General features: G+C 31.4%; 2 protein-coding genes across 4 annotated transcripts; both read right to left on the bottom strand.

Annotated features, from left to right (window-relative positions):
- Positions 1-102: 102 nt before the first annotated feature.
- On the bottom strand, positions 103-14,575 carry LOC116337554. 2 transcript variants are annotated; one of them, XM_031762216.1, is made up of 8 exons: positions 14,191-14,575; positions 3,598-3,721; positions 2,923-3,008; positions 1,762-1,857; positions 1,604-1,666; positions 862-948; positions 657-783; positions 103-405 (listed from the first exon to the last, which is right to left on the bottom strand). In XM_031762216.1, exons 1-8 carry the CDS (start codon positions 14,263-14,265, stop codon positions 218-220), a joined length of 846 nt encoding a protein of 281 aa, XP_031618076.1. In that variant the 5' UTR covers positions 14,266-14,575; the 3' UTR covers positions 103-217. The 2 variants fall into 2 exon arrangements, with proteins under 2 accessions (XP_031618076.1, XP_031618077.1); XM_031762217.1 differs by lacking the exon at positions 14,191-14,575 and adding an exon at positions 10,255-10,324.
- A 6,582-nt stretch (positions 14,576-21,157) lies between these two features.
- LOC116337550 (regucalcin-like) lies at positions 21,158-22,404 on the bottom strand. Of its 2 annotated transcripts, none has more exons than XM_031762207.1 (3): positions 22,348-22,404; positions 21,554-22,281; positions 21,158-21,483 (listed from the first exon to the last, which is right to left on the bottom strand). In XM_031762207.1, exons 1-3 carry the CDS (start codon positions 22,393-22,395, stop codon positions 21,258-21,260), a joined length of 1,002 nt encoding a protein of 333 aa, XP_031618067.1. In that variant the 5' UTR covers positions 22,396-22,404; the 3' UTR covers positions 21,158-21,257. The 2 variants fall into 2 exon arrangements, with proteins under 2 accessions (XP_031618067.1, XP_031618069.1); XM_031762209.1 differs by having other exon boundaries at positions 21,360-21,514.
- Between the last annotated feature and the right edge of the window lie 5,265 nt (positions 22,405-27,669).

Here is a 27,669-nt window from a genome sequence, read left to right as displayed (position 1 = left end):
AAAGAAATTCTATATGAAATTGATGTTGGTGGTTTGATTTTCTTATTTTGACGAAAGAGAAAAAAAATCAAACGATGAATTAGTTGATAAATCAAAACTAGTTTAATATTTTCACTGATAAATTCGATCAGTGCGTTGAGAAATGATAGTTTCTATCGCCCAATCGATGCTTGAGAATGTTGTCGTTGAACGGAAATGGATTGAATTATTTAGATATTTATTGGTATTGCAGTGTGGCTATAGACGGTGGAGAGTCATCTGGATCGGGATTTCCATTGGAATCGTTAATACACAAGACTTCATCTTCCTCTTCAAAACATTTGAAATCCTCCGGGAATTGAACGTGTTTCTTTAGCATGTTGGATGAATGTCGTCGTCCAATCGGTGATGTATTTGAAACAGGACCTTTTCAATACCAAACAACATTCATATTACTCAGACTGTCTTCAATTTATATTTTGTAAATATCAAGATGGAAAAACATGTGAAAGTAATATTTGCAAATAAAGAGGGGTTCGGTATATTTTCTTATACAATACGAAGATCATATTATGTAATTGCATATTTTATAACATCCCCAAAGCATGTTCCGAAAAAAATTTAATGGAAAAAAATTTTCTTCCACATGGATTCTCATAATCGTATTACGAACTTACTTGATTTTTTATTGGTCGATTTGGTATAGAAAATTGATTTGGCCAGCGCTTGACTTTTCGATATCAATTTGTCATTGTTGTTGTGGGGCTGATTCTGATAATTGAGTTTTATTGTTTGAGGTAGTGTCTGCAAATAGAAGTGAAACCAGAATTTATTCGAAACAAGAAATTGCTGAAGAAATGTAATAGACATTGTATTAATTACTTTTAGTTCGGTTTCAACATTATATTTCGCACGACGACTTCCTTTAAAAACTTGATATTGTGATATTATGCAAAGTAAACAGTATATCTGAAATGTAAAGAGAAACATTGGAAAATTTATTAAATTGTTTTTAAGAAATAATAATAATAATGGGCTAGACGGTGTGAAAATGGCTTGATGTGAATTAAATGGATTTAAATGAGAGACATTTTTGTTGTTGGATATTTTGTTTTCGAAATTTATTCCGTCTGGCCGCATGAACAAACTATGAACGCATTTCGACTCAACAATTCGGACCCCGACCAATCAAAAAGTTTTTGGCTTGTTGATTTCATTCTACTGTTGTTGTATGATTACCACTTAACATATTATGGTCATCCTTCGAACACTGTCACATACCCCAAAGCTACATGTTACGCGATACTTTTCTCAAAAAACTTTGTTCAAACTTTATCTAAAGTGCTTTTAAATTATTTTCGATATTGGAAAAATGGTCAGTACTTCAAAGAAAAAAATAGCACTGCACACGGTGGTTTTCGAAATGTGTTCGAGAAATTATTACAAACTACCAATATTATTTTGCTGTGCATACATACGTCAGTTTGTGACTTATGTAACTGCGTAATTTGATATGAAACATAAAAATAAACGTAATTTTATCCAGCTCTTTTAATTGTCATCAAAACATACAAAACAAATGTGTGTCATTGGCATTATTGTGAAGAAAACATTTAATACTTACATTGAGTGATAATAGAAAAAAATTAATCACGTACATCACGGCTGTAATCGGTTCGAATTCCAGCTGAAATCAAGCAAACCAAAACAAACATAAGTTGTAATTCAAGATTTTTATTGGAATTTCCATCATCTGTGCGAAGGAAAAAAAATATCACTCACCGAATCTATAACTAGGAGATATATAAAATGTGCGATATCAAGCAAAATATGAATAACCATCGCCATAATCCATGGGACAAGGAATGCACGTTTGTCCTGTGATATAAGAAACATATTTCATTTGTTTTGTTGTGAAATGTTCACTTTTTGATTTTCTATGATGATAGTTGATTGATGAGCACCATCATCATGACGACCCAAAATTATAGTGGGGGCACATTCATATTCAAGTATGATCGTTTGGTTGTTGTTTTTTTTCTCTCGCATTTGCATACGTCCTTTGTTGTCATTGCATCAAATTGGAGACAAGAAGTTTGCATATTGTTTTCAAAGACTTGTCGATTTCTTTTATCACTTCTGTTTTCATTTGACAACAATAAAAATGAAAGAAAAATTCTTGCTCAAATTGCATGATAAGCGTATGCATCGACACATTTGTTTTTGTTGTAAATGAACCATTTATATGCAATAGATTGAATTGAACTCAGTACGGGCTAAAAAGAATTCGATAATGTTATGAATTTTTCCAGATTCATTGTTACGGGTAATAATGCGCTAAACATATATTTGATAGTTGTATCAGCCGAGTTACATTCACATTTTGATTTCACTTCAAATGGTAACATGTGAGGCTGACTCCGTTCGGTTATGCGTTGGCGTAAGCGAATGGGAATTTATTGGTAAACATGTTATCGTTGGTGTTTTGTCTTTGAAATATGCAAGCAAACAATTGATTTTTTTTTCTTAAATTCGCATCGAATCCTTTGGAGCTCTAATCATGCGAATCTGGAGCTCTAATATGACATTTTTGAGTTTGAATATGTCAACGCCAACAAAATATGCAATAAACGACAGCATTTTCAGCATCAAAATCATTGACATTCAATTTCGAAAAAAAAATCAATGGCTGTCTCAATTTGACATCAACATAGACTTTTTTCATCGGCTGCCCGTTTTTCTGCAATTTTCAAAATCTCAACGTCAGAAACTGTTGATCTTTAATGTGTTTTTTAGCGCACAATGCACGAGTCAGTAAAATTTCCTTTGTGTACACACACAAAATACTGATTATCAAATACACCAAAATCACCAAAAGAATGTTCAAACCCCCCAAAACGTCGCATGGAAAAACAAATTGAGAAAATTCCAAGTAATACTTACCATAGTCAAACCATAAAATACAAGAATACAAGCAATTACACCACATGCTGAGCAGAAAAATAGAAGAATACTAAATATCACAGATGCTGAAAGAAAAAAAAAATACGGAAGAACAAATAATCGGATTAAATTCTGGCAAAATGATCCGGTTAGGTTTTATGAAATTACTAAAATAATATGTTTGAAGCCTAAACAATATTTCCAAACAGTTATTAGGAAAATTGAAAATGAATAGCGAATACCGGCTATTCCATACGAAAACAAAATTGGAATCTGGCGAAAAACTCAGAAACCGCAAATGTATATATTACTTCTGTAGTATACTGTAAGATGTTTGATAAATTGGTTTGTTGTCAAAAAAGAATAATGTCTGTATTATTTTATAAAAATTCTTAATTAATTCACTGTTAAGTCATTTGTCTATTTTGAGACATTTTAATTTGATTTTTGTATGAGTGAAATTTTTAACAGTAAAAACACATCGATTCGGTGACATTTACTAGAATAATTTTTATTGTTTTTTTTTTTATTAAAAAAAATCAATATGCTTATTTCACAATTTCTTGGTAAAATGATGAAAAAAATTCAACACAAAGCCGATATTGGCCGTATGATATCATTTTGATTCGTATGGAATAGTTGCCAATTTGAAAAATTAATAAAAAAATAGCTTACAGTAAGAAATTTGTTTGCGTTCTAAAAAACTTTCTCCTTTGGGCGTATCCACATTTCCAGCGATGAAGTCCCATTCCTTATACAAATAATCACCTTGCATTATGAATATCCCACCGTAGTAAAACTAAAAATATGTACAAAAAAACATAAACGTTATTACCACGCTGTAGCGCGTAAGTGGATAAATTTCTTTTTCTATTGAATAAGTTTGCAACCTATGGATTCAGTTTCAAATTGAAAATAAATTCTTGAAAGTAATCTTTTTTTTCATGGCCAATTAAAAGAGAAAGCTTACAAAGAGTAAGCCGAATCTATAATAAGATTAAGCCGATAACACAATTGAACACATTTTTTATTATATCAATTTTATTTTATATCGATTTTCGGACATTTTATGACGAAATAAGATTAATATAAATTCGAAGTCTACTAAACAGCAATACCTTACATCAAAAACAAATCCGTTCATTAAATCGCATATAATTAAAATTGAGTCTTTTGCATGTGTATCGTTGATTGCAGCTGTGTCTTAATTACTCGTTTACCTTAAAATCAACCGCTTTTCAACAACAAAACTTTGCCATCGAAAAATAATTCTACTTTCAATTTCACAGTGTACCTTTATCACCTCAATATTAGGGATTAGAAGAGAAATTCAAACATATTTCAATGTCAGTATAGTTGGTGAAACTTGTTGCAAACTTCAAAATTTACCCAAACAAAGTTTTGAAATCGATTTCTATTCACTTGAATTATTCCATTCAAGAAGTAAAATCGTCCATAGTTGTACATTCATGTTCAGGCAAAATTTAAGCTTTTAATTATCTCTAATGATACTAATTAGAGTATGAAATGCATTGTGTAAATTTTCCATGAAACATTGATTGGAATTCTGGAAATGAACACTCCTTGTTATTTTCAGCGGAAAAAAACGTCTTTAAACTTGGTTCATTGTCACCATATTATTTTTTTTTCGACAAAGAAAAATTTGCTTTATATAAAAACACTGGGAACACTTTTCTTGTTATGAGAAAATAAAAATGTAATTTTAAACTTTTTTAAGAGACTGTTTAACTTAATTTATAGAGGTAGAAAACCAAAAGCTTTCGAATCATTAAAAGCGTAAGTACCCTTTTTATATGTAAAGAAAACCTCAATCCCAACTTTGACAAGGTGAACTATTGAATGTTCACAACATGAAAATTAAGTATGTCATCAAGTGAAATTGAGCACTTAGCGCGTGTCAAATGTATACGGAATTTATGTGTCCGCTTTTTTTTAGCTTACTTACAAATATGACTCGATTATTTAGTGAAATGCAAGCATATCGAAGTAGTTTTCAAAAAATTATTATGCCATTCAATAGAAACTTTGATGTCAAAAAATCCATTTACTTAAGCACATCAGCAATTTTTTGTTTGTTTTTGCTTGTCTTATTTGAAATCATCGATTTCAATCTATCGAATGTGCTACAGAGCGAATATAAGACGCACGCAAATACGTATCGATAAAAATTTAAGACAAGTGCAGAAAAAGAAATGAATTGAGTACGATAAACGGCGATAGCTACTTATTAAAGGTTAATGTTACTGATGCTTTGAACATTTAAATTGGTTCTGAAATTCAGAAGAAATGCATGCACCAGCTATTATTCGCGCTTTCGAGAAAATGAACTTGAATGGCATACTCGATATGCTCATATTACGCGTTTCAATTGTTCAAATTCTATTCACTTGGCATTTTTTTATCGTCGTATCTCTAATAGAGCCATTTGTTCTTAATGTATGGGTATTATAGCAACGCAATGGTTATTATTTCGAACATTTTTACTGGTGCTAAAATCAACTAAAAATCGACAAATTCAAAAACAATGGAAGAAAAACGAAATCACAATGGCAAACCTTTAAATAGACATATTCTTTCGTCTATTTCATTTTGAAAACGCTTTCTTGTCTGCTGACTCGCGTTTATCGACTAGTTTTCATGTTGAACGATTATAATGTCGATGCGTTAGACATATATTTCATTTGGCGTATACATTTAAGGCAAGACTTGGCAATTGAATGTCTTGTCTCGCCACGATATGGTGTAAATCAAAAGCAAATCAACTCAGCATAGTATGCGAATGTATACATTTATAATGGTATAACTTTCAAAATAACCAATTCGCTTTCAATTGATATCTCAAATATGTCTTATTTTACTTTCATTTTGTCTATTAAAATGGAGTCAAGTTATCCCAAACCATTATGGGTGCATTAAGGATTTTGCGTATATATTAAACATATTATTTTGGTAATTACATTTGACAATGTGTCATGAGAAAAACACTCATGTTCAGTTAGTCATCGTTGAATTCTTTGTAATTCAAAATCTGATTTTTTTCTCTTTGATCAAAGCCAGAATACTCGATTGTCCTTATAAAGAATATCTCTAGAACAGCAAAAGTAGCTTTTTTTCCAAATGAATTGGCAGTGTATTTTTCCACATTATCAATATCGGCAAAAACTTTCACGCATTTTTGCATATGAACACGAATAATTGAGTAATAACTCATTAAAAATTACATACCGTAAAAAAAATACACGGTATACAAGTACGGTGATAAAAGCGCACGTAATATCTAGATTGTGAAATGAGTAAATATTTGAATTAATAAATTGAAATACGTGCTATGTCCGCACATAAGGTTTCCCGATGAAATGGCATTATATTTGGCGCTTAAAAAAAGAAATGTACGATACGGCATTCGTCAAACATAAAAACCAGCAAGTATAAAAACATAATTCTCCAATTTTTTTTGTTCCGTTTCAAATTATCACAATGCGTCGGAAAAATATTTTTGTCGCGTAAAAATACTGCGTATTACTTCTTCCCCAAACCAGTTTAAAATTAAATCAACTGCTTTTAAACTAATTGAGCAAAATTCCTTCGCGGAAAATATCTAATTTACATATACGAACTGTTTAAAATACAATGTGAACCTGTGCGTTGGATTTCGACCACTCTTTTGCTGGTTTTGATTATATGAAGTCTGTGCTTTGCTCCATGCGATTCATCTTTTCATGGAAAACCTATTTAACTAATTGAACATCATGATGTGCGGAGAATCGTTTGACACCGTTTTGTAGCAAACAGACGTAGATGGATGTTTCAATTTCATAAGAGTTATAACGAAATATGTCGACGGATTAATTAGTAATGAGAATTGAAAAATTAATGTCTTAGCTAGAAAATGCATCCCACTAGATGCTTTCGAAATGATCAATTCATTTCATAACAAGTTCTGTTGTATTTTTCTGGTCTCGCAAAATGTCTATACCATGATACAACGTACGTCCCACGGTTTTATATTATCATCTGCCTTAAATTCAACAGACCGATGAATATACTGATATGGCTGGGTTGATCGTTTTTCGAATACATTTTACCTTATCGTTTACAAACTTTGCGAATTCGAAGACTGTTAACTAAGCTCAACGCCTTAGAAGGATTGAAAAAATACGAAAATCTATGAGCACATAATAAATTCAGACTGGGTAGAAACAACATTGGCTTTTAGATATGAAACACGTTCTAACTCGGTTACATTTCCGCAATACGTAACATACATATATAATTCCATTATATAAGAAGTTGAATAAACTCAATAATAGTTGTAATAAAACGAAGAATGAAATTGAAACGGCCGGTTTTGTATCATAACAAATCTTCGGCATGTTTGTTGCATGTGACGGTTTTACTATCACCTTGAATACCATCTCTGTGTATATAAAAATAACTTTGACATTAAATACACGCAAGGATGAACATTGAATGTTTTATATCATCGTCAAATGATATTTTACAAGACTTGTCACAGTATATTTTGATGGGACACAGTTTTTCATTCATTGTTTGAACATGTTCGTATGTACGACATTTTTCTCGAATGAAAAGCAAAAATCAACACAATCATTGTAAAAAGTACATGTATTTTTTTTTTAAATATTATTGAACCTTTCATATACAAAACCACTGTCCACCCAATGAGGAATCAAAATGTGCATATTCAACGTGGGTCAAAATGCGCACGTCAATTGGTCGAAATATGCACAAAAAATTGACAAAATCCACTAAAAATTCATTTCAGCACGAGCATGATAAAAACATCGTACGCACATTGATTGCATCCAGCAGACGGAAAAAATCCAAACAAAATCCTGATAATTTGTTAGTATTTATGATTGAAATACAATTTGGCTGAATTGAAACGAAATTGTGGAACTGACATTGGCAGTCAGCCAAGGGGCTTTTCAAAGTGTCGCAGACAATGGTGCGTTTCTCAAGTGTTTCTTTCAATTCCCATCAGAATAAATGGTGATGACAAAAAAAAAAATTGGGTACTAATTTACAATGCAGACAATATAATTAGATCGTGAAATACATATGTCTATGTAGCGGACATTGAAGTTGAAGTTCAAGTCAAACAATTTGTGTGAAAACACTCACCCTTCCATTAAGTGAAGAAAACAGAAAATGGACAAGAGATTATTAAATTTTGTTTTGTTTTGTTTTGCTCGAAATACGTGATGCAATTCTATGTTATTTTCAATGATGGCAACTCAATTTATAATTTACGATGATAAGAAAATGCGTTTGCTTTATTGTTCGTTTGACTTCGAATGTTGAAGACTTGATTTGAATAACCTGAGTGTCATCGATCTGCACATAAATTATATTCCCATTGTATAAATTGCTATCTGGCCACCATTGCGAAATTAATTGAGCGAGGGAGGGGAAGATGAAAAGCATGTAAGTCGTGAAGTAACAACGAACCAGACACTCTGTCAGCCAGCTATAAAATTCAATTGAAATCCATCTCATAAAAATGCATGAAAATGGGCTTTAAATTATAATCCATAAAATGGATGGGACCTATATTCCAGATATATATGCACGTGATACCGCCTAACATTTGTGCGAACCGAAAGGCACGGTCCCAAATCGATTCGGCGACACGCTCTACAACGAAAACCTATTCTGCTTGTTTATTATTTAAACCGTCTTTTTTTCACAAAAAAAAATTAAATCTCCAAAACTTGTGTTATTTATACAATGGTTTTATGGATAATTTAATGCGAGATTTTTTTTTGTTGATATAGAGGGAAGATATGCCTGAAGCGTACATAAAACCCTCATCCGCTGTAAAATTATGGGAATGGAATGTTTTTGCTCGATAATGTTGAAATAGAGCTTTCTGTCACTTCTTCAAAGTGTAGGTGAGGAAAAAAGGTCTTCAAGCGAAAATAATTGATAGCACGGTGATTGAGCCATGAGTCTTTTGTCTGAAGTGAATCTTTTCGAACTAATAAATTGGGAAATCAAGTGGTATTTAAATATGTTCATTGAAAAGCCGTATATCTTCAAAATTTCTATTTAATATCATTTAATAATAACAAAAGTTACAAATATTACTTTACGTAGTTTCTATTTGGATTTAATCATTAGTACTTTTCAAATTTTAGATCAAAGACGAATATATATTTTGGAATTATTCAGTGAGATATATTGAAATTAATTCTCCACAAATCACTTGGTTGATTCTATTCAATATAATTGGATTATAAAATTTTGCATTTCAATTTGCAAGAATAGAAAATTAGTCATGCAAACGACCATACATTCCTGTTTACTATTGATTAGTGGCGGATTTTAAGAGACTCATGCCTTTTTTCTTGGGCCCAAACTGGTTAAATTTTTGTGATTTGCAACAAAAAATATTGTTTTTGCAACGTTTATTGCAACCAGAATAGCTACGCAGCTATTGTCATTCATTTCTTTATAGATATTTTTCAAAACAATATGTGAAAATTTTATCTTTGTTTTTTTCGACTCAAAAACATCGTGAATGGTTTTCCATTCATAAACCATTCCATATAAATTTATTTTCGTTGAATTCAACAGAATAGTTTTTTCAACAACACCATTGTGATGTGTTATTAAATGTTACATCAACTTCAGATGCGAACAGAAAAAATATTTTGTACGAGCCCCACGTCCATACAAGCTTACAATAAAATTTCTGAGACTCCATAAGGGTGATCTTCGAGTAGCTGTCGGTCATTTAACAGAACATGCCAGGGTTAAATATAATCTAAGAAATTCACGCCATAGAGATGACCCAGACTGCAGACTATGCAGAGAGGTAGAGAAGTAGAAAACACTGCTCATCTCCTAAGCAGATATCCAACGCCTATGAAGGATATCCAAAAAGTTCAAATTATGTGTACATTTTACAAACATCTTGAGTATGTGTATACCATTCAAATTAACTTTACAATAAGTCTACAACACTATTTCGTCATAAAATATCTATTTTCTCATAATGCGAAGAAATTGTCATTTTCATAATATTCACATATTGTAACCAAAATATTGTGATTTTGTGCCTACTGATAGATTCGGGTTGTGGTTTTCCATATGCATATCAATATAATTGGCTGCTTATTTATATTTTTCACCACAATAAGTTTACTGTGGTCGTCATGAAATTAATAGCAAGGTTTTGTGGTGTTTTCTGTCTATCGTCCATATTATATAGATAACATCTCTGAATCATAGCAAGGATGCATTTATTTCATGTAAAATTTAGCTTTTTATTCCAAATTTGCTTACGAAATTCTTTGAATTTTTCCGTTTTTTTTTTTGTATTGTATTGTGATGATGGTTAATCGTATCCATTCTGGTCGCAATACTTGATCGTCTGACTTTGAATGCATTCTTTACGAATCGCATATATTTGCATAATTTACAAAAGTTCCAACAAAGACGCTCGAAACCGGTAAGAGCTTTATATATGTTGACACACGCAATTTAGATGCCGACTAGAAACAGACGGAATTCAACATGGACAGCCATGCAAAGCAAAATGCTTAACGCTTCTTTAACAAAAATGAAAAATCGGAGCTTCAAAGTATGTTTTCTGTCCAATTCTTTCCATCTAACATCAACATACTTTTTGATTATTCGTGATTTATAGTTGAAGCATTTCCTTTTTATATCACATGCCAAGTCACGTAAAAACAATCCAAGTATTGGAAGAACTTTGCACAACATTTATTCGATGAAACATCGCCTGACATAAATTCATCGATTGATTATTTTATTTTTGGCAACATTTCTACGCAACTACAATATCAAACATATCTACGAATTCGGTTCATTATATTCAATTTGCATTGAAATGAGAAAAAAAAATTAATATTGTTGAACTAGTTTGTGTTCATAAAGAAATCCCACAATGAACAATAGGTCCATTGTTACAATTTCATCTGAACAAATCTGGGCATGACAATTTACGTAAGCGAAAATAAATTAAAATTTGTTTTAAAAGTTTTCAATGTTCGATCATTTTTCTCATCATTTTTTTTTCTTTTTTCAAATTTTATAACAACATACCATGAATCAACCATGATGCCGTTGGATAGTGCCTCACATTTCTCACTGTTTTGTTGGGGGAGTTTTGATAGAAATAATAAACTAAATCTCATTTAATTTACGTATTCAATGCATGAAATTGAAAAAAATAATAATAAGAGTTGACCAATTGGCATATTTTTAACCATTCTATAATTTATATTATTATTCAGATATGTTTTTCCCTCTTATTGTGCTGCACACATGAATATATGTGACGACACGTGTGGTTTTTTGGGGTCTCAAACTTGAAATGAGTATTTTCAATGGGGTACTCTCAACAGCTTTTGAATGGACTTTACGTTTCTTTGCAATTTTGATGTGAAACATTTATTGTAAGGGTGCGTACGGATTTTTTCGTCGGACAATAGAACAACATGTTGACAAAATGTTGAGTTTGACGATTATAAATGAGCGAATGGAAAAAGCTTTTAAAGTTGAATCGAAGTCAAAACATACAGTCACAAATAATGCCAATAAATCTAAATCGCGACGAACGTTGTCTGAAATTTCCAATAATTACCGTTCGTTGTCCATGACCATTATATTTAGCTTACATGTTAGCTCGTCGTATTTATATGATTTTATTTGTTCGCCTATTGATTACAAACAGATACTAGATGTATATACTAAAAAAGTTTTCAAGCATACTTGCGCCCACTACTCGCACTCCGATTCCAATTTTTCGAAATACCATATAGAATGTATACATATATTAAGCCGTTTCAGAAGGAGAAAAGATATAAAATAAATTGTCATCATCATTAGATTTATTGACTCTCGAATACACAATTTCATTTTATCGTTTCAGCAACATGCTAAAAGCATAATGCATAGCTATAGCTCAATGGTACGGGATGCAAATCATTCAGTGGCAAAGGACTCAATAAAAATTACATTTTCGCCATTCATTTAATCCTATTTGACATTTAACATTTTGAATGAATAGCAATACGACAGAAAAAAAATTCATTGAATGTTATGACCAATTTTGTAGTTTTTTTATCTTCAATTTTCTCTCATGTATCGCCCAACCGCATTTTAAGTTTTAACTGTGCTACATTCAAGTGTGAAAGAGAATCGACGAAATTGTTCTAATTCCAATCATTTTGCGACATTGATTTTACGAGCGGCTTCAACAGCTTACTTAGCGTTTGCATTTATTTGCGAGCTTGTGAAATGGACAAAATTGGTTTAAATAAATTACAAAATGTTACAGACGTTTTCATACACTTCGAACGATGTTGATGTTGTTGGGTAGGCGATTTTTGCTAGAGGACTTTTATGAAAATGTCCAAGACTATGAAATGCTATAATGCAAAAATATCTTCGCTCACATTGAACATAAGATTGATTTACGTACATTTCGAGTGGTATGTGTTGAAAAATGCACATTTTTGTTTTTAGCAGAATCGCAGTGAATTTGTTTTTCTATTGATTCGTTCGGAGAATACCAGTTATTTAAATGGTTGATTTCATGGACGTGAATTATGAATGAGAAAATAAGAGATATTGGACAAATTTCGATGTATAGTGGTTGGTGATAATTTATTTCGCTTATTTGAGGATTTTTGGCTGTTTTGTGATAGAAAATATTTGGAGTGGAATCGAAAACCACAAAATATGCAAAAATAACAGAGTTTGATAGTTTCGATGACGTCCCATTTGGTTATTATTGGTGGTTGAAAATTTATTGGAATCAATTATTTTAGATCATCAGTACTATGTGACGTGCAAATAATGCATGATTGTGTGACATTTGACGAAAATAGTCAATCCCTGTAAATGATGAATAATGCTTTCTCTGATATTTGACAGAATGGTCCGTTTCATTGATATTAATGGAATTAGGTAAGATGCAAAGAATACTACAAACGGTTAAAAGCGTATAAAGCCTATTTTTTAAACTAATATTCGAAGTTACAAACATATCATGATTCAAGTCCACGCTATAGTAAGGTGTTCGCCAATTTATTATTCAATCAGACTTTGAAGTAAGCATTTTTTCATAAATGAAATCTCATGTAAGTCATATGTATTTGGTTTGTCCGATCTATATAATAAATTTAGTCTCAATCTCAAATGCCATCGTTTGTAGCTAATTAAATATTTTTCTTCTTTTAACCAATTAGAGAATGCAATCAACTTATCGTCGCGATTCATTGCACATTAACATCATTAACAGAAGTTGTTGCAATGTTTATTGTGGAATAACAAGACGATAACGCGACACCATAAGCTCGAAAACTGTCATAAATAGCAGTTGTGAGCATGGTCGATTGAATGTGACCAAACAGTACCCAAAATCAATGGAATATTTTCCAATAAAATGTCAGTTACATTGGATCAAGTCTCAAATACATGCAATGCAATTGAATAACATCGATTATTTATCGAAAATGGAAGTACGAATGTACCAGCTTGAATTTATGTAAACACATTTTTTGGTAATTCTCTCTTTTTTGTCGTTTCGGTATAATATATATTTTTTGTATTATTGGAGAATGCATGTATAACACACACACACACACACACACATATATATATATATATATTTGATTTCATTTTGGCGAAGTTCATTCTTCCAAGTCACAGACTTGACAAAAATTGAATCTATTTGTCTGGATGCTAAGAACGAGAAGAAAAAAGGAATGGAAAAAGAATAAAAACAAAGGCTGTCTGTGAATTCAGCTATGTGGTTGATAGTACATGCACCGAAGCAATAATACTATTTTGTTGCGCTGCAGACATTTAACATTCCAAAAACACCAATAAATTTCCACCAAAATACCATACTATCAATGATAACACATGAACAACGAAACAAAAAAAAAATTACCAGCAAATAGAAGAATCGAAATATTGTCTATGAATGGAAATATTTATTTTTTTTGGCAATGTTCCCAAGAAACAATCGAATTGAATATCAGCAAATAAAACGAAATCAAAATGAATAAAAACCAAATTGAATGTGTTGCAGTCACTTGCTAAACTGTTCTCTATGCTTTGGTTATTTTCCAATTTAATTGGATAATTGGTAATATTACAGAAGCGGAACAAAGCTTAATTAATTCTAGATAAATAGTTATATCGTGCTATTTGTACGTCAAATAAAAACAATCACTAAATACATACAAATGTATAAATCGCACTGGCGTACGCTCCTTTTCGTAATGATTTCCAGAAACAGCACGATTGTAGTATGGCCATTTGAAAATATGTTTTTTTTTTTTTTATAACCGGCTTATAGATTTTGCTTTAAATTTACGTCTATTACATTCACTGGATGTGTCTTTATTGAAATACAAGCGGTCACTTTGTTTAAACATTTAACTTGATAATTTCAATTAAGTCGGTAACTAATTGACATTTTGAAGATTGCAAAAAATTTTTTATGAATAATTCGTTCCATTTTCCATGCGATGGCGGAAACACACTTTTGATACACTTGAATTTTTCTCATAAATTCGAACATCAATTGAATGAAATTGAGGAATATTTTTCAAAAACGTTACATGCGGTTTGTGTGTATTCACAGTCGTATTACGATAATAGAATATTGTAGGAGTAACGAGCGTCGAATGACCTGCTTGCATTGAATAACAACAAGGAACTGAGCGGTATTCAAGTCAGCACATGGAAAATATACTTTTATGAATCATCTTGTAAAACGTTGTGTCGCATCCATGTTCGGCATCCAATTCACACTCTGTATTATTGTTAGCAGAACAGTCGTTGCGCTACAAACGCACTCAGCAATTGCTTTTTAGATTCTCATATTCCATGGAATGACTACAGACCTTCAAATTATAAAAAAAAATGAAATTTAAGGTGTATTGTACAGCACTTTTTATTTTTCCTCTTTATTTAATCTATTAAAGAGAAGAGAAAAACATGAGAGTTTACACGCGTAGCGCTTTTTTGTGATTTTGTTTTCAGCGGAAAAAAAAGAACACATCGTTGGAATTTATAAAAACGGCTTCTTTTATTAATTCAAAGAAATCTTTTTCAAATATTCACATCAAATTTCTTTGATATTTCACACATTTCTTGAAGTGAAAATTCAACATCAAGTTGTTGTCCATATTCTCGTCATTTACCTCCTTAAATACCTATGTAGAATCTAATGAATTTTTTCTACTAAGCAATTGAATTTTTTTCAATAGATTATAATTTAATAAGGAAAATACAATGTTCACAGTTAATTAAAGTTTATTTGTGTTATTAATTTTTTAATTATTACTACCATTCAAAATCAACATTTTTCCGGTGTAGTAATGCATGCTACAACAATTTTATGATTGCATGAATTGTGTATGATAAGAACCAACCACACACTTTTATACTGAAATGAACTTTCACCTTTCCTTGAAATGTTCCATCTTATGATAAGTGTTCAAAGTAAACCATAGTCGTTGTGTTGAGTACATATTGTGCACATGCAATGCTTTGATTAGAACAGAATATAATATATAATAAATACAAGTGAAACGTAATGTGCAAACGAAATTACTTTTAAAGAGCATAAAAGAGCATAAGCCAAGCCACTGAGTATCATGAGAGAAAATTACGTTGCTAGAAACTGAGAATCATTCTATATGGGAAAAATTCCAAGAAAAAAATCAAACTGAACAAATGAACAAAAACATTTTGAATGGAATTTTCTTTTCTTCATGCACATGAGTTGACATTTTGCACTTGTTTACATTTTGTGACGATTGATGGCTTTTAAATTAATTTCACCTTTTGTCACCTGAATGACAAACATGTGTAGGACTTGATATGATTCATGTGATTGCACTTGAAGGAAAAAAAATGTCAACTCAAAATGCTTTTATCATGCAACATAAATAAAAGTGTAACATCTTTGCTAATACAGACTCTCGCATAATTCGAAATCACTTTCGGTAATTCGAATCTCTCGGTAATTTGAACGAATCTCGTGCTACCAACGGCTTCAATCTATCGAGAGTTGATTGTATTCGAATATATGTTTACTTAAATAAAAACAAAGGTTTTTTTTCCCTGGTTTTTTCATTTCCAGGAAAAGTTTTCACTTTGCATATGCAATACTTCAAAGAAGCCATAAGAAAACCATAGATTTATTGCCTAAAACGATAAAAAATAAAATTCACATATAGTTGGCGCTGCATTCTATGCAAACTTGTTTTCCGTTGCAACGGACTAAGTGGAAAGTATACGCTTATTACATAGAATGTGGCGCCAACTATATGTGGATTTTATTCTTTATCTTTTTAGGCAGTAATCTTATCGCTCCTTTAATTATTTAGTTCGTGGAATCTAGAACAAAAACTATTTTGCATCCAAAAAATGGACGAATCAGAACTCAAACAATAAAAGTACCATCATAAATAAATGTGTTTTTTATGAGCGACATGAAATTCAAAAAAAAAAAAAAAAAAAAAACAACTGCATCGAAATGCATTTCTTAATTTTGCTTAATTTTATAAAAACTTTTTAACAAAATAAATTCACTTTTATTCGTTTAAAATGTTATCGAAATAATGAATTTGAGAAATCATCAAAGTATTTATAAAATGTTCAAAAAAGTACCGAAAAAATACCAACAAGAACCGATTTCGTTTTTACTTGTCGGTCTTTTTTATTGAAAATTTTGATTATGTTTTAATACTTGTACCAACTGTTTAGGTATTTTGTTACTGGCTCCAATAATAAAATCTAATATAAATGCAAATTAAGAACCGAGAGTTTTATTTGATTTATTATTTTGAATTGTAGTGAATGCAATTGTGTTTCGATACGAATAACTTATTAGTAATATATGTAATTTATGCATTCAAAACATTATAACACATACAACTAATAAATATAGAGGATTTATTGCATGCAGGTCTTTATACAAAAGCGATAAGTATCATCAAATATTATCATAGAAATTAAATACAGCTTCATTGAAGATGATCACGACCAATTGATACAGAAACTTTCCGATACGCTTCAAGTGTATAAGCTTTATTTTACTCTTTTTTATCAATAAACAAATTGATTAAATTCACGTAAACAAAATGATAGTTACACATTATCCAAAATGAAACAACAAAATTCGTACAAAAAATGAATGTAAGATCATCTAGTATTGAATAGAAAACGAAAAATAATGTAGAAGTGATGAAAATGTGTCAAGCTTATATCGCAAGGATAAATTGAGCAAAGTTTTGTATTTTTTTCGGAAATGTTTGTTGAATTGCGAACAGGGACACAATACAAGTACAAATATGAGGGGGATTAATGGATTTATGACACAAAAATGTTCACCGGAGAATTCAAATCTAAAATCACGTGCTAGAAAATGTAAAACAACATTGTATGTAGGTGAATGAGCACTTTACGAGTGTTGTGCTTTAGCATATTTCAATTCCATCTTCGAGCTAAGCAAAAAAAAAAAAGAAACGCGAACCGAGTTTTGCGTTTTTATTTTCAGTTCGCATCACTAGAAGTGCATTTACGCTTGTTGCACATTTCACTCAATATTGGTTGAAATCATGCGAACAGGACGTTGATTTCTATGCATTTTACCTAAATAACAAACTTTTGATGTGAAATTAGTATGAATTGATGAGATAAATGTTTGAAATATATATATATGTATAGTACACTTTTATTTTATCAATATATTTGACATGACACACATATTCCGGTTGCACTCTCATTTCAAATGGATAAAACTAGTTCAGTTTTTTTTCTCTTTACCATGAATTGGTGTCAGTATGTTCATCTCTCTTACGAACACCCTCTATTTCGATTCATTGCAACTTTGTTTATCATTTTTTAAATGTTAGATTTTCGATGTGGATACAAGATTTCGACCAAGTTCGTGAAATTGTTCATTTATTCTTGATTGATATTATAAATTATAAAGAATGTAATTTCAGGGGGAAAAAATCCTTGAAATAGTTTGGCGGTGGCTTTAACCTTAGAAAACATTAGATGCATTGCGAAACAAGATAAATTATATACATTAAATGGAAACGAAGAAAATAAAAGGAACCAAAATGATTTTATAAAGAAACTGACAAAGAGCTTATTTGTCGTTTGTTGTTGTTATATCGTTTCACTTTCTATTTCTCTATATCTCTATAATATCTCACACTCTCACCCCTTCTAATATCCACTTCTTTTTTATTTTTAGCTTTATGCTTTGTAAAAACGAAAAATGATGACATATAAAGAGTGTGCAAGTGCACCAAAGGGCATTGCGCTGTTTTATGTATGCTTGACTGTGTTGGCTTCAAATTGTGCTTTTAGATAACTTGGTAGCAAACATGTTGCGTTTGCATTTGTTTCAATTATCAACATTTCCGTGCAGTTGAACATGTGTTCAATCCCAAGTGATGGTCATTTTGCCTAATCAAATTCGACATCAATGGCTACATTGCACAAATATCAAAAACAACATAATTGTCCGTTTTTCTTTACTATTTTGATTATTTGTCACGTTGCACTCTTCTCTGACGTGGTTTATTTATTTTTTCGTGTGTTCGGTTTCGTTTTTTTTTTCTTCTAAATGAGGGAGTTCGGTGTCTAGCAAAGGATATCGTATCATTTTATCACTTCTTGATTGAGCAGAATTAATGGATTCGTTATTTTGTTAATGGCGGAAAATTGCAATGCGAGGAAAAATGAAAACCCGTTGGAAATGTGATCCTGTAATTTGGCCACTATACCCAACGAATCCATTGTCAACAGTATCATCAGATACTATTCGCTGCAGCAACAAAACCAAAAAATTACCAAAAATCGTGAATGAAAATGATTCAAGTGATTTACTGTTATTTATGCCATGTTTGATGAATGCAAAAAAAAGAGGAGAAATCTAACGCTCCGTCGCAAATACCATTATTGATTACAATTATTTTGTATCTACTTTGTTGCAGATTACCGAAAAGTCCTTGCATTGACGATCAACTTCGAGTGAGAATCATCGTGATTTCGATTGTCGATGTCAGCTATAAATAAGAATGTGTCAAACGGAAATGTTGTATACGCATTTGTTGTTGTTACGAAATAAGTATTTCGACTGTAATAACAATGCATGTTCACTTGAATATTATGTTGTCTGAGATTGTTTTGTTGTTCAAACGTTTTAGCTTACGTCCAGAATGGCCAAAATAACAACAACAAAGAAAATCTAATTTCCGTTGGGTTCATTGAGTCAATACAGCGAAAGTTACACTTTGTATGACTCTTTTTTTGTACACTCTTTGGATTGTGTTATTTTGCGTTCGATGGTTGAAGTTTTTAATCAACATTGTGTCCACTTAGTGGACATTCATTCATACTAGCCACATTTGAACTTGTGAGGGCAGTAAACTCTATACGAAAATCAGAACGATTTCGCATCAATGCTAACAAAATAGTTGCAATGAAAACATTTATACATATGTATACCAACATTGTTGATTTGACCACCATAAACTATAAAATCACATTCATCCTTTGATGTTACTGAAGATTATCATTAAAGCCGTCCACTAAGCCGTTTCCGTTTTATAAAATGTTGCAGTAAGTCAACAAATGGGAATAGGTGTTGTCACAAATTTACCATGAGTCCAAAACAATGCAACTCAAATCAAGAAACCTCAGTATGTTGATAAAGTACGTAGAATAGACTTATTTATGATTGTAAACATTGGTGAGAATGCTTTACTATTTACTCTCTTACAATTGAGTAACCTGTTAAATGAATGCTTTCGAGCAATTTACATAAATATAGTTTTAACAGTAGCATACATTGTAGTTTCGAAACGATGTGAAAAGTCGGATGACTGGCAGAGAAGATGGAATAAGGGTGAAAATACGACAATTCGTTTCATGTAACTTTACTAGCAAAAACACGAATGTGTCGACTATATGACGCATGCAATCATCAAATATTTTTCAATTAACTTTTATGAAAGCGTATGTTACAATTTTCAAGAGTGTTGCAAACCCACACATGAGCATAGAATTAAGTTTATATACATTCGCCATGATGACGGAAGCCAAAATTCATTTCGAGCCACTTTAAAGTCTGTCAATTCTAAAATCCAATGACTACGAGTCAAAGACAAATCAGGCATTACATATTTAATGAAAATGGAACGTGGCAAAATTGCTAGATTTACAATATCAATTTTCCCTTTCCTCTGTTCAAATAAAATGTGATTCATTTATTGGAAATGTGATTCAAAGATATTGTGTCAATTGCTATAACTCTTTTGACGTTTTGAAAAAGAACAAATAATCGCGAAATGTAGACAGGAAGAACTCAAAGCCATATAAATGTACTAAAGTGTTTGTTATATATAGTTAATGTCTCCAATCATATTTTTCACAATATTCTGCTTCAGAAACATAGAATTGAAAGTGAAGAAATGAAATTTGTGCAAATAAAGATTTTTCTAAATCGCTGCGAAGCAACCATGACAATCTAGTAATTTTTCTAAATTTAATTACTATTGAGTTTTCAGGTTTGGAAAATGTGAACACGCACCTAAAGCGATGCTACACCACTGCGAAATTGCCTGAAGGAAAACCTCGTACTAAATTTAAGGTTAACCACAAATTCTGTAAAGATACATGTATATATTGAGTCGTGGTTTTCTTTTTATTCGTGCGCTTATGTTTTGCTAAAACCACTTCTAGTATTGAGATCGTTGAATCTTTATATGTTTCAAATACACTGTGAACATAGATAATGCATGTATTTTTGACAAATTTGTCATTGTCATCTTTACAGCAGAGTTGTCTGGGGGAAATCGATTTTGTGGTAGAATCTAGGGGCAGAGCAGTACTACAATCATCATTTTTGTTTAAAGTAATTCTATGTTGTGAGTAGTAATCCATATTAATCCATAATACACACTTACGTAACTTCTAACAGCAGTGTAATGACGTTTCATGTGTACTGCTCTGCCCCTAGGGTAGAACACGATGCAGTTACGATAGTGGATTTATCCAGGTGTGATAATTACTTATTTGAAATCACTTGAATTTACTGTAAAAAAAATTTGATTTTTTGACACTGTTCGAAATTTGTCTGTCAGCATAGAAATCGTACGTAAATAAAAAACTTTTAACAAAATTTTTCAGATATTTATTGTTGATAACAAAATTTAATTAAGGAAAAATGTAAAAATATTAATAATGAAATATTTTAATATGAATCATTTCCTGAGAATTTAAAGTCGAACAGATCTACTTCGAATACCTTTTGCGTTCATGCCCATTTTCATGAACACTTGACCACTGTGTGGTGAAAATGTTTTATTGGAATTTTCTCCTGTTTGAATGTTGCGTGCGCTATTAAATGTAGTAATAAACAAAATATCGTAATTATCGCCGCCAAAAGTTACATCACTGACAATTTCAGCTGGAACATAAATTACGTCAACTATTTGTCCAGTTCTGAATGAAACGAAAAAGCAAAAAAACATATCTGTAAACAATGTAATTTTTGTCTATCGATAGTATTTACCTTGGATCAACCTTCAGAACAGCACCACCGCCATACAGCGTCACATATAAGTATTCTTTTCTATCAATAGCCAATCCAAGCGGAATTGTGTTTGCATCTCCGAATCCGCCTTGATAAACAAACACAATGCGACCATTTTTAATGGTTCCGGTGTTTTTAATATAATCATAAGCCCAAATAACTTTCTGGCATGGATCCACGAAATACATGGTGTCACCTTTTGCATTCCATTCAATGCCGCCTGTAACTTTTACATTTGGTATGATTTTTTTTACACTTTTACACTTATCATAACGATAAACAGCTCCTGTGGTTGGTGGCATATCTCCGCACATACCTCTTCTATAGGTTCCACCATAAAATCGAAATTGTGGCGAAACGGAGGCTTGATTCCAATTATTATTTATAAATTCTTGCGATGTTTCAACTGAAAATAGTGTTTCGACTACTTGAGCTTCTGGTTCAACGCCATTCCATTTAATGATTGCCGTTGATAGACCGTTGCTTACCAAAAACTTATTTTTTCGACATTTAATTGGTATCATGAATGATGGATTGGATATTCCAGGTATTCGACTTTCGTAAATGATTTGACTCTTAAGATTATAATTGATAAGCGTACCATTTGCAAAATCAACCATGAGAAGTCTATTGCATGCTGCATCATAGAACGGTGAGTATGGCTTTGCCCAATTTTTCGGAGAAATTGGAGTGATCTCATTGCAAATCTAAATGGGAATTAAATTGAAACTAGCACCCGGATCGAATATATTTCAAGTTATATTTCAACTTACCACACAGTTTATGAAAACGAAAATGAAAATGATAAACGGTTTATGCATTTTTGTAGCGAGATGTTTAATGAAATTCAAAAATGCTGTGCATGTTTTTAAATACTTTGAAGAAATGTGTGTCAATTCGTTATGTTTGTCGTGACCAATATTTTATATTGTTTGGACAGTTGCAAATTTATTTTTTTAACATTGAAAACAACTGTATTTAAAAAATCAAAAACGATTCACGCATATACCGCATTAGTTTTGGCCACCTGGGAACACACAAATAAAATACTTGCTTTGACTCAGTATACGGTTTTCATATCAAGTATGTGGCATTTTATAAAAAACTTGATTGCAACTCGTTGCTCACTTTTATAAGAAATTCTCTTCATTTTGCCGTGGAAGTGCCCTCTTTTGGTAGTCGTTTTATTTAAACAAATTTGAGACATTTTCAAATCAAATGAAATTGAATTTTCGTCTTTTATCGTTACAATCACTATAATAATCACTTCTGTTGTTTTTAATCCATTATGATTTTTCAAATTATACAATTAATATTTGCTTCGATTTTTTAATGGAAAAAGTTGGTCTTTTGATTTCAAAATTAACCACATTCAATCTCCCACCGAATTTAACCGAATGGATCAAGTCTTATCTGTCAAATCGCAGCCAAGTTGTCAAGTATGGGAATATGGAATCAAGTGAGTTTGTCGTTAACTCTGGAGTACCACAAGGTAGCCATTTGGGCCCCACGCTATTTCTATTGTTCATAAACGACATTATAAGTGCCATCAAAGACGACGACTTTTTCATCTCTCTCTTTGCTGACGACTTAAAACTGGCAACATCTATCAGAAACATCAATGACACAATCAAATTACAATCAGCGATCGACAAATTACAAATTTGGTGCAAAACGAACAAACTACATTTGAATCTTGATAAATGCTCAGTCATGTCAATATCGAAAAAAAGAGACCAAATTATCAATTCGTACTCTTATGACAATCACATTTTTAAAAGAGTGAACGAACAAAGAGACTTAGGAATCATCTTTGACAGTAAACTCAACTTTGTCAAACACATCGATTCAATTGTGGCCAAAGCGACATCTGCACTTGGATTCGTGAAAAGATTCTGCTACGATATCCCTGATGTCCGTACGCTTAAATCTCTTTACTGTGCTCTTGTACAATCGATTTTGGAATATGGCAGTTTAGTTTGGCTTCCGTACCATGGTATTCATAAAAACAAAATTGAATCATGCCTGCGTCAATTCACAATGTTCGCACTCAAAGAATACCCAAATATTACAAACGATTTCAAAATCTCATCATACAGCACTCGTCTAAACAAACTTAATTTGCAGTCACTTCAAAGGCGCCGTATAAATGCATCAATTTTATTTATATTCGATTGCTACACAACAACGTCCATTGCCCATCACTGAAGACTGAAATTGCACGTAATCAAAACGAACGTAACCTGAGAAATGTTGAGTTTTTCAAAATCAACGATAAATTATTGAGAATCAATCCATCGGTTCCACTCAATCAAATGTGCAAAATGTCAAACAAAGTCCACGAACTTTTCTCAACTCAAACAAAAAGATCAACATTCAAAAACCAACTAGTAGCCCTAAGCGATGGACACTTTTCTAACTTGTCATTAGTGTCGAATCATAATACTGTTTTCGTAAACGATTTAATGTGATATTTTACGTATTTTTTTTGACTCATTGTACTCAGTGCAATATAAATATCAACTATTTAACTATTTATTTATTTATTTATTTATTTATATATTTATCAAACTCTCTCCAAATTCAATTTGGAAATGATATTTAATTATTAAATTTTGAAAAGATGTGGTTTTTAACGGTGATCAGATGTGATTCAAACCTTTTTCCCACCATACATGTATAAAAAACTATGTACACACTCAAACCAGTTTTGGCGGTGAATAAATATTATTATTATTATTATTTTTTATTGTCAATATCTATTTCCTCACATGGTACGTGTAACACAAGCGATATATTATCTCATAGAGCACGCATGCGAATTATCTGATAATCTCAGTTAGCTTGATGAACTCATCGTAGAGTAATCACTGAATTTGAGTACTTTTGGTAGTTGAAAATTGTGTGGCGTTCGAGTCGACACTTCGATTATTATGTCATCATAGTTTACATATATTTACAAACATTCATTTTGAAAAAAAATTCTAATAATTTTGCGAAACAACAATACATTTTTGCAGGTACACTTTCAAACAAAATGTTGTACACTTACGTACACTTTCTCTACATTTAATTAAAACCTACTGAATGAAATACAAAACTACAGTAGAATTAATTTTGCAAAATTGTGAATACGCAGCCAAATTATGAATATTCTATAAAATAAGCATTTCCAATATTTGTTATCCACTTTACTTCATTTTAACAGCAAATAAAATAATAAAACCGGTAAAAAATCATCAAATCTGAGAGTAATTCTTTTTTCTCAACAAATAAATGGTCAGAACCCTTTTAAAACCCGTAACATTTGATTTATTAGAGAATCATTTATATTTTTTAAAGTTAATAGCGACCTTTTACAGAGCAAGTGCCATCTTTTGTCAGCTTCATGAAAAAAGTTCTCAAATCGGAAACTTTCGCAAATCAACTGCTTTGAAAAACAAGTAAAGACTTTAAGCATTCAACATTTGTTTTTAGTTCATATTTATATTTATTTTATTTTCCTTTCACTTAATATTTAATGCGCAATTTTTATTTGTTTGTAAAGAAATATATGAACAGAAATTTAATGGTCAATGATTAAATTATTCGAGATACAGATCCATACATAATGCAACCGATGTTTGAAAGTCACATATCTTTATCACGTTTATATTCAAAAAGAAACAATTTATTGCGACATAGTATTTCAAGATTTTGTATTTAGATTGGCTCATAATGAAAGATTTTTAATTTCATTTTTCTGCATCTCGATAACACAAATGAATGAAATAGAAGCAACAGAATTACGATTTGTGATGCCATCTCTTGACGAGAATATACTCACTCAGCTTAAATTTTAAGCTTCTATGCATAAAACTCTATCCAACAATGTGTTTCCAGTAAGACGAGAAATTAAACAAATTTGAAAAAAAAAAAAAGAAAAAACTTCTATGATCCAATAGGCCATATTGCGGAATATCGACATTGAGTTTCATCCGATTTCATCTCATTTCAATTCTCAATCTGTTTTTATGAATTATATTAAATAAACATGTGGTTTCGTAGTTAACGGTAATAAATTTGATTGAATCGCCCGAATAAAACAAACATCTTGGTCATATGAAAAAAAGCCCAAACTATTTTGGAATAAAGCAGCGCGATATATTTTTTACAATAATGAAGCTTTTCCATAAATGCGTACGTATTTTAAAAATACATACGTATTTTGTCTACTAAATTTGATAAAAAATGTTCCTGAGAACATTTGGAGCTCTGCCTTTAAATAGATAATTGAGATAGTTTTTATCCAATTAAAATGCAGCTGTTACGTTAAATGGGCTGTGGTGGTCGAGTCATTTCGTTTCAAAAAGTAAATTTTATTGTGCTATGTGTACAAAGAAGGGGTAGTGTTATTTTAATCGAGATGAAAATAGCAATAATTAGGCGTTAAAAGTAGTCATCGAATGAGTGTGTAATTCACCGTTGTTGTGGCAATAAATTAATGTTGTGTGTATCTTAATTGATTTGTTTGTGGTGTCTTTTTGCTCAATGCTTCTTTCAATTGAGTCCGCCTTTTTCTTGCGTATTAGTTGAATGGTTCAGCTGCATTCGGTGTGACCGCTAGTGATTAATTCTCCCCCAATCTTACGAACAATAATAACCCCTGAACCATTTCTAATTTGTATTGAATGATTTCCTTTTTTGAGTGAGAGGGGAGACTGTGATAACAAAGACGAATGAGAAATGTTTACGACCCAAAGAAAAGTTGTACTGAATAGTTACACGTTAATAGATATAACACACCGTTATCTTATTGATGTACACATTCTAATGGCACATAGATGATTTCCACTGGCAATCCATGATACACAAGTACATTGATATTTTGCTATTTTGGCAAATTTCTAAACAAATGTTTTATGTTGAATTTCACACAACCATTTCAATGTAGCATATTTATCGAAAGCGTTATTTTGGCGATTGTATCGTGGGAATGGTTGGGCTTGTGTCAGCAATAAAACCAACTAATTATTTTATTTATTTAGCTTTTACGACACGAACATTGATCGTGTTTCCAAAATGAAATTTCGGTTTTGCTACTGCATACGGATGTCTTGCATGGATAATAGGACAAACACCGGGTGATTATTAACAATGTATAAATATTTTAAGAGTTCATAAACTTGCCAAATGTGCGACTTTAAAAGTTGGACTTACAAACGAACATAATTTGTCTATTTGACACTTTCAATGCCATGGTAGCTTGTAAAGTTGGACAAAAATCACTTTGATTTGAGTAAACACAAAAAACCGCCTAAAGCTAGTAATAATTAAATAAAGTCTTCTAAAAGGTTTCAAACTTCGACCTCATATCGTCTGTGGATTCACATATGGCGTGATAAGTTACTCACCCCTGTTATCCATGTTATCTGCTGTTGGGGTTAGTAAGGACGATGGTGGCTACAACTTTGACTTTCTCGTCGCCATCCTTTTCTCTCCCAACGAGGAATATGTGGCTGTTTGCCGAGTTTCTAATCACCCTGTGCACATTCAACCAAAATCCATTTCATACAAATGATGAAACAAAAGCAATGAATTTTTAAGGGCATTTACAATTCCTCGCAATCTACAAAGAGTACATTTTTGAAAATAGATCGAAATTTTATTATAGTTGAAAATTGCACAAATTTGTTCAACTGGTTTTAATTTAAAAAAAAAGATAGAGACACAGATCGAAAGAGAGAGTAATCGAAATAAAAACATACATCGAAATCATCGCTTTGCTATAATAAATACTAGAATAAATAATTGGCGAATTGCCCTATAAAATGAATGATCGAATGAAGAAATCATTGTAAACGATTACATAGTTTCGAATTTATATTCTACGCGAGAAAATAACAAATGATCAAACAGAAATAAACAAGAATTACCTAAACACACACTTATGATATTTTTATGACGTCCATTGTGTTTTTTTTACATAATGTCATATATTGACAAAAGCACGATTATCGAAAATTGGAACTTTTCTGTAACGATTTTGAGCAAAACATCTCTTTAACCTATTTCGACGCAAACCAATCAATCAAAAGTGTGGGAAAAGAATGAAA

The sequence above is a fragment of the Contarinia nasturtii genome, unplaced genomic scaffold (genome assembly GCF_009176525.2).
Source record: "Contarinia nasturtii isolate CC-2019 unplaced genomic scaffold, AAFC_CNas_1.1 Cnas_scaffold_285, whole genome shotgun sequence".
NCBI lineage: Eukaryota > Metazoa > Arthropoda > Insecta > Diptera > Cecidomyiidae > Contarinia > Contarinia nasturtii.
The sequence above is the reverse complement of the archived record's forward strand: the minus strand, read 5'-3'. Positions and strand labels throughout refer to the sequence as shown.